Source organism: Rhincodon typus, chromosome 15, assembly GCF_021869965.1.
Source record: "Rhincodon typus isolate 14 chromosome 15, sRhiTyp1.1, whole genome shotgun sequence".
Lineage (NCBI taxonomy): Eukaryota > Metazoa > Chordata > Chondrichthyes > Orectolobiformes > Rhincodontidae > Rhincodon > Rhincodon typus.
In genome coordinates this window covers 18,256,636-18,265,537 of record NC_063346.1, presented here as the reverse complement: position 1 = coordinate 18,265,537, position 8,902 = coordinate 18,256,636, and the positions used below count along the sequence as shown (strand labels likewise).

Sequence of the window (8,902 nt, the reverse complement as noted above, 5' to 3'; positions counted from 1 at the left end):
AGTAGGGGGAGGGGAGATTTTGAAACTTGTGAAATCCACATTGATACCATTGGGCTGCAGGGTTCCCAAGCGGAATATGAGTTGCTGTTCCTGCAACCTTCAGGTGGCAACGTTGTGGCACTGCAGGAGGCCCAGGATGGACATGTCGTCTGAGGAATGGGAGGGGGAGTTGAAATGGTTTGCGACTGGGAGGTGCAGTTGTTTATTGTGAACCAAGCGTAGGTGTTCTGCAAAGCGGTCCCCGAGCCTCCGCTTGGTTTCCCCGGCAATCCGACCCCACCACCAAAGACATCTTTCCCTCCCCACCCTTATCTGCTTTCCGGAGGGACAACTCTCTCCGTGACTCCCTTGTCCGCTCCACGCTCCCCTCCAGCTCCACCACACCCAGCACTTTTCCCTGCAACCGCAGGAAGTGCTACACCTGCCCCCATACCTCCTCCCTCACCCCCATCCCAGGCCCCAAGAAGACTTTCCACATCAAGCAGATGTTCACCTGCACATCTGCCAATGTGGTATAGTGCATCCGCTGTACCCGGTGTGGCTTCCTCTACATCGGGGAAACCAAGCCTCAGACAGCTGTCAAGGCAAGGGACAGAATTGATGGTAGGGAACAGAGTTTGTAGCACAAGAAACAACTATTTTAGTCTTTCCAATATTTTGTTTATAATTTTATAAGTGAGTGCCAAGTATAAGAAACATTATTTGGAAAATGTTTGGATGGAGAGATGAAGGGCCCATCATATCTTTTCTATTTATGAGATTTGGGCATATTGGCAAGGCCTGCATTTGTTGTCCATCCTTAATTGTAGGGTCAGCCACATCAGTGTAGGTCTGGAGTCACATATAGACCAGAAAAGGTAAGGAAAGTCAATTCTTCTCTTTAAAGGACATGAATGAAACAGATGGGCTTTTGCAACAAATGATGATAATTTCATCGTCAATATAACTGACACTAAATTACAATTCCACAATTTATGAGTTTAATTATTCTCCATCAGCTGCTGTTATGAGATTTGATCCCATATCCTCAGACTACTAACTCAGGCCTCTGGATTAGCATTCCAACCACATTACTACAACATTACCACCTTCAATGTGAGTGATATGAAGCTTGTGACCCTGTCCAAAAACAACAGTGATTGCAAGAACTTTCGAGGTGTCCAATTGCTGAGCACCATGGGAAAGGACTCTACCCAACTTGCCATTGTCATTCTGCGTATCTTGGAAAAATGCATCTTCCCCACATCCAAGTGTGGTTTCAGAACTGGAAGCTCTATAGCTAACTCTATTTCCCAGCCCTGCAGATGCAAGAGAAATGTTGTGAACAAAGGAAACCGCTTTATTTGCCCTTCATACAACTCACCAAGACATTCCGCAGAGATGGCCTATTTAAGCCACTAGAGAATATTGGCTGCCAATCAAAGATGCTCAATGCAATTTCTTCTTCCCATGAAAGCATGGTGTGTAAGGTCAGTTATGATGGTGGACCTTTTGATGGATGGCTCGAGCAAGGTCTGGCACTAATATCCTCAGGCATAGTTTTCTCTTTGCTGCCATTATATGCCTTCAGATCATGTATGCAGGGTGTCCCCTTGTATACTAGAACTAACAGAAAGCTGTTCAGCCATGTTGGCCTGAGAATGAAGATAAAAGTGTGGTAAGTCTTCATCAGAGTTGCCCTACATTAACAATGCAGCACTGGAATACCATACTGAGGATCGCTTTCCACAGAAAATGGATTAACTCTCTGAGAATCCTGTGAAGAGTTTGGTTTGACCATCAGCATCAAAAAGGCACATGTCACGTCCAGGATGTTATTGTATCACTACTTACCAGCATTGACAACATGACACTAGATGTTGAAAACTTCATATGACAAGGCTCTACAATCGCCAGTAATTGTAACTTGGTGCTGAAATCAATGTCGGTATCGCAAAAGCTGCAGCTGATATGACAAAGTGTGGAAAAACAGCAACCTGCCTGAGAACACTAAAGTGTGTTGCCCCAATATTCAGCGCACTGCTATACAATGGTGAGACCCTGAGCAACACTTTCTACTTTCACTATCTCAGGTGTATCATCACCATCTCTTGGCAGCACAGGGTCACTGACACAGCAAACCTGGTACATGCTAATTCCATCAGCATACATTTACTGCTGAAGCAACAACAACTCAGTGAGCTTAGCTGTGTCCATGACAACCAGAGTCCCAAAGACCTGCACTATGATGAATTGACTACTGGGCCATGGCCTCTTGGGAGTCCATACATCCATTACAATGATCCTCAAGTGAGATATGAAAATGGTGGAAGTTGACACTAATAAATGGTAGCCAGTCGCTGACAACCATGACATCTGGTACCTGAATGTTCGGAGGAGCTGTGGAAAGGGCGAGCAGAAACAAAAAGCTCAGTTGGCCAAAAAAATAAAGCTCATAAGGGTCCACTGCTTTCATCATTTATATAAATGATTTGGATGTGAATGTACGAGATATGGTTAGCACATTTGCAGATGACACCAAAATTGGCAGTGTAGTGGATAGCGAAGAAAGTTACCTCAGATTATAATGGGATCTTGATCAGATGGGCAAATGGGGCAAGGAGCGGCAGATAAAATTTAATTTTGATAAATGTGAGGTGTTGCATTTTGGTAGGCTGAATCACAGTAGGACTTAATAGCAAGGTCCTGGGGAACGTTGCCAAACAAAGAGACCTTGGGGTACAGGCTCATAGTCCCTTGAAGGTGGCGTCACAGGTAGACAGGGTGGTGAAGAAGGGTTCTGACCCAAAACGTCAACTGTCCTGCTCCTCTGATGCTGCCTGGTCTGCTGTGTTTCTTCAGCTCCATACTATGTTGTGATGAAGAAGGTGTTTGGTATGCTTGACTTTATTGGTCAGTGCATTGAGTATAGGAGTTAGGAGGTCATGTTGTACCTGTACAGGACATTAGTTAGGTCACTTTGGAATACTGCGTTCAATTCTGATCTCCCTGTTTTAGGAAAGACGTTGTGAAACTTGAAAGGATTCAGAAAAGGATGTTGCTGGGGTTGGAGGTTTGAGCTATAGGGAGAGGCTGAATAGGTTGGGGCTTTTTTTTCCCTAGAGTGTCAGAGGCTGAGGAATGACCTTGTAGAAGTTTATAAAATCATGAGGGGTAACAGATAGGGTGAATAGCCAAGGTCTTTTCCTCAGGGTAGAGGATTCCAAAACTAGAGGGCATAGACTTAAGGTGACAGAGGCAAGATTTAAAAGAGAACGAAGGGTCAACTTTTTCACACTGTGGGTGGTGCGTCTGTGTAATGAGCTGTCAGAGGCTGGTACAATTACAACATTCAAAAGGCATCTGGATGGGTATATGAATAGGAAAGGTTGAGAGGAATATAGGTCAAATGCTGGCAATGGGACTAGATTAATTTAGAGTAGAGTTGGGCTGAAGGGTATGTTTCCATGCTGTACATCTCCATGACTCTGTAAATTGTGGAACCTCTTGGCCTGCTGTGTTCCATTGCAGCAAATGCGATTCTGCCATGCCAAGGTGAGGTTCCTGGTCTCAGGTGATACAAAACATGTTCTTATGAGAAGAAAGTCTAGCCAATATATAATAATTAACTAATTGATTCAGTAAGCAATAAAATTAAGTAAAATGTAAAACATTTATTATCCCTCCTTTAAGCAAAACCATCACAACCTGGAATACTAGCACAGCAACTTGAAGACAAATACAGTTAATACAACAATTGATAAGGAACAAATTAATGCAAATTTTCACTCCCTGCAAAATCCTGCAGACAGTAACTCCTGTGACTCACTGTCTCTACTCCACATGATACCTGGCGGCTCAGTCCTCATAGCCAAATGTTGAGGGGAGGAAATGTGAGGCTGACAGGAAAAAAAACAAAGCGAGTGAGAATGGAAAGAAAGAAACTAGAAGTAACATTGTAAATAAAACAGAAAGGGCCCCAGACCAAAGACAGAGAGCAAGCAGCTGAGAAAATCGTAACCGTAAGAAACTATGAGATTCCATAAAGCAAATTACATGCATGACAGTGTGAGCAAGTCGGCAGAAAAAATGTGCAATGGCTAGGCTCTGCAGCATGAAACCGATGTTGAAATGAAAGAGCAGAACCCAAGGCAAGTCTATGGCATGCCCATTAAATGTGATGTTCACTTCACCAATAAAAAGACACCGCATTATTTTTGGCTTGACAGAACTAAGGATAAGTTTGTACTTTTCACCCCCAGGGTCTGTTAATTGCATTTCTTCATCAAATTTAAATCAAAGGATTTTGATTTGCCAAAGGGTAGCCTTCATGTACACAGTGAGGTATTTGTACATAATCATGTCTATACTAATAAGTAAGAGACACTAAAACTTTTCTGTCCTCAGTATTTATTCCTACAGTGTCAGGAAAAGCCTAGAGAAATGAGCCAACACAAATCCAGTGTGGATTCTTGTTCTATTGTTCTTGTTGCTATTCTGACCTGTTCCAGACTGTCAATAACCAGGAGGGTGACCACATCCACTTGGGATTAGCCAAGAAATAGTCAGCTTATTTATTTTAAAAGCTACCTACCAGGAAGCAATGAACTACTTGGGAAGACTGGACCCGATATTTTGAAAACCGCTGGAACTGCAGATGTTGCAAATCAAAAACAAAAACAAAAATGGCTGTAAAAGCTCAGCAGGCCTGGCTGCATCTATGGAGAGAAGTCAGAGTTAATGTTTTGGGTCAATTGAACCTTCCCCAGTATCCAAGGACCTAAACACACCTTCCAGATGAAGCAACACTTTACCAGCTCTTCCCACAATCTAATCAACTGCATTTGCTGCTCACAACATGGTCTCGTCTACACTGGGGAAACCAAGCACAGACTGAGTGGCTGCTTCACAGAACACCTATATTCTGTTCGCAAAAAGACCCTGAGCTTCCAGTTGCCTGCCACTTCAACACACCACCCTGTTCCAGGGCCAACGTCGCTGTCTCAGGCTTGCTGCAGTGCTCCAGTGAAGCTCAGCACAAGCTGGAAGAACAACACCTCATTTTCCATCTTGGGAACTTGACAGTCCTCTGGATTCAATATCGAGCTTAACAATTTTATGGCTGGAGCTCTCAAATGTTCTTACCAGGCCTTGTTATCACATAGTCTGCCATTACACATACTAACAGTCCCCATTAATTGCTAGTCACCTTCCTAGCTGGATCATTATCAACTCCTTTGTCTGTCCACTTGTTCTTCTATCTCTATGGTCTCTATCCGCACCTACTGTTTACTCCTTACCCCCCTCCCCCCACCATTTCTTCTGCATATAAACCAACATTTTCCTACCTAACATCAGTTCCGAGGAAGGATCACTGAACCCAAAACTTTAACTCTGCTTTCTCTCCACAGACGCTGTCAGACCTGCTGAGTTCTCCAGAAATTTCAGATTTCCAGCATCCACAGTTCTTTGTTTGCTTTTGAACCCTGGGGACCTTCAGGCTACTGATTGTAACTGGCAAGCAAAAAATACTGAGGTGTTATGGGCTGAATCCAATGCTGCAGACCACAGAAGACCAAAACGTTTGCTGCTGCATTTTCATTTGCACCAGGGTCTTTAGGCTATCTGGGGAATGGTTCGGGAGATTAAATAATGCAGCTTCCTTACATGGACAGCAATTTGCCTCATTGGAAAGAATCCAACCCTTATATTTCTAACCGTAGTGAATTGTGGGCAAACCACAGTTTACTATTCACCCATCATTTTAAACAGAAAGAACATTTTGAAATGAATACTATTATATATTTTTTTCAAATCGCGCTCTCTCCAGGCTCTGCCCTGTAACTAAATCAGTGGTAAAATCATTCAATTAATTTCATCATCTTGCATGCCTTCCAACTTTCTTTTTGGAAAGGGAGTCAAAGACTAGAAAACAACTGCACCTAAAAATATAGACCACAATGATGAGGCATCTGCTAGTGCAGCACAGAGTTAGCCTCTGGCATTCATCATCTTAAAGTACACCAGGTGTCATTCATAAAATTCTATCAATTAAATTTAACAGAGTTTTCAAAAGATTTTTTCTCTCTGAAGAAGAGTCCCGACCCGAAACGTCAATTTTCCTGCTCCTCTGATGCTGCCTGGCCTGCTGTGTTCCTCCAGCTCCACACTGTTAATGCTGACTCCAGCATCTGCAGTTCTTGCTATCCCTTTCAAAAGATTTATTTTGGACCCGAATATACTAGATGTTTTTGAAATTACATACGCTGGTATCTGAAACACTTTAAAAAAATCAACGATGGAGAATTTTCTATGTAATCAGGGAGATGCTAGTAATGTAACTGTACTGAGAAAAGACAGCTTGGTTAGTGACGCAGCTAGTTCTGGAGCACATGTCTTCAGTATTATTCCCGGAATGTTGTTGGGGCCCAAAGCCTCTTCAGTATCCAGAGCTTCCAGTCCTCCACATGATATCATGTGGAGTGAATTGAATTGGCTGAAGAGTAGCAGCTGTGAAGTTGGCACCACTAGCTGAAGAATATTGAAAATGCTACAGCATTATCTTTGTTTTTACTGATGTGCTGGACTCCTCCACAATTGAATCTGGGGATATTCCTGGAGCCTCCTCTTCCAGTGAATTGTTTAATTGTCAATGATCATTGTCCATTGACCACTGGATGTGGCAGGACATGAGAATTTAGAACAAATCCATTGATTGTGCAATCGCTTACCTCTGTCTAGCACCTGCTGCATCACCAGTTTAACCTCCGATGAACTCCATAACTTGGTAAAAATGCATCTTTATCCAATTTTAATGAGTGAATGTCTTGTTTTGATGTTGAAATGTTCCCCCGTGCCTTACTAAAATAATCCATTGCCCAGTTCAGTCAGAAATGCAGCAAAACGACTGACTATTTATAAGTCTAAAAGCTGGATACAATGGCTCTGTGAACACAGCCTGGAATTTGTATATTAATGTAACTTTGTCAGTGATAGCATAAAATGAGAGATTTCCATCAGAATAGTTTAAGTACACACCAATTTGTTCATATTTCTCTGACTTTGTTTTAACTTCTGCACAGTCGTGCCATGCTGAGCAATGAGTTCTGTATACCTGAATACCCCAAGAATGGTCATTCTTCCCGATGAAACATGAGTTGTCTTGTCCTTTTCTTTTTATGCTTTTATATGTCACACCGACACAGCTCCCTTCACTGATTTTAACTTCCCAATAATGGGAACCTTTATCCAACTTTTCTGCACACAATACTTGCCAGCAACAATCAAACCGCTCAGAGTGATCAACATCATAAACTTCCTCTGGCCAGATGTTTGTCACCTTACGGTTCCCCTTGGTCAGGGCAAGGCACTTGTGCGCTGTCTTTGACTCAAACGTTAATTGACGGAAGTGCATGAGAAGCTCCTTCCGAGACTTTGATTCTGGTGGCCTTGGCCAAAGCTGCCCCAATCCTGTCACTTCGGTGCCTAGGTTTTCAACAATTTCATTGCATTTACTCTCCAGTTGATCCTTGAGTTTAACTACAACCTGTCTTAAACCAACCAAACTGAAACTTAAGTCACAGGTGACTTGCAATGAAGCCTTTTCATGATCATTGTTTAAAGCTTTAATCTCCTGCAGGAATTTGAAATTGTCATTAATACCTGAAAGTTGTTCCAGCTGAAGTTTCTTCTTTCTCAACACATCACATTTCTGTTCCTTTTTGACAATGGCTTCTTCAGTTTTAGTCAGCACTGCTTCTTTCTCTTTCTCTATTACTTGAGCTACAGTAGTATTTGCTTTTACAATGTCTTGGACCAATTCCTTGAACTTGGCAGCAATGTCATTTTGCACAGTGACTACTGTGTTTTTAATTGACTCGGTTTGCTTCCGCAAGTCTCCAATCTCATTTTCAGTTATTTTTACAAGGTTCATCAATGTTTTCTCTTTACCTAACAGCTTTTCCTGCTGCCTTACTCTCTCCTGCTCTGCAGTTACGACCATGTGCTCGCTGTGTTCTTGAACTATACAAATGCAGCAGACAAAAATCTCATCACTTCTGCAGAACAGTTCTAGTGGTCTATTGTGTCTCTTGCATTCTCGGTTCTCCATGTTTTTGATGGCATCTACCAGCTTGTGATGGCGCAATGCAGCATTTACCTGATGAGGCCTGACGTGATTATCACAGAATGATGCCTTGCAATCTAAACAGGACTTAGTAGCCTTAATCTTCAGTTTAACACAAAAATCACACACAGCATCATCTGGGTCAACGCATGTCTCTTGAGAAGCTACCGTCTCTGGTTTGGAAACCTTTTCCACCACCTCACATAGGGCAATGTTCTTGCAAAGGAGAGGCTTGTGAAGAAAGCTCACCTGACATTCAGGGCAGGTGTGGGATTTCTCTTTATCCCAGTAGGTCTTGATGCAGTTCATACAGAAGTTATGTCCACAGGGAATTGTAACAGGATCTGAGAACAATTCCAAACAGATGGCACAGCCAAGATCCTCTTCAAAAAGAAATTTCCCCGATGCAGCCATAGTGAAAAGAAAAAGAAAGTGCTGAAAATGAAAGTAAAATGGTAACTTCCTGGATGATTCATCTTGCACAATGAGCTCTGAACAGAGAGAGAAAATAAGTTAGTGAACAGCACCACCTACATTTAAGTAACATCACCTTGTTTCTCCAAATTCCCTCCTTAAACAGCCTCACTTCAAATAGACTAGTATTTACAAATCCCCCACCCAACTTATCATATCAAGTATTGCTCATTGAAAGTACTGCAAGTAAAGAATGTTTTCATAATGCTTTTTTAAGAATACAAGTGCTCACTTACAGAAAACACCGAGCTGGGTACGCCTACATAAATGTTTTAAAAGATCCCCTCTCTTGTACAAGGTTGACCTCACTTGGCACACACCACC

At 42.4% G+C, this 8,902-nt stretch overlaps 1 protein-coding gene across 1 annotated transcript; it reads right to left on the bottom strand.

Annotated features, from left to right (window-relative positions):
• Window positions 1-5,377: 5,377 nt before the first annotated feature.
• LOC109917242 (E3 ubiquitin/ISG15 ligase TRIM25-like) lies at window positions 5,378-8,525 on the bottom strand. The gene has a single exon (XM_020517032.2). It carries the CDS (start codon window positions 8,516-8,518, stop codon window positions 6,863-6,865), a length of 1,656 nt encoding a protein of 551 aa, XP_020372621.1. The 5' UTR covers window positions 8,519-8,525; the 3' UTR covers window positions 5,378-6,862.
• Window positions 8,526-8,902: the final 377 nt, after the last annotated feature.

Bases quoted from the DNA above. Each gene is read 5' to 3' on its own strand.
- LOC109917242 (XM_020517032.2), bottom strand. From the start codon at position 8,518: ATGGCTGCATCGGGGAAATTTCTTTTTGAAGAGGATCTTGGCTGTGCC.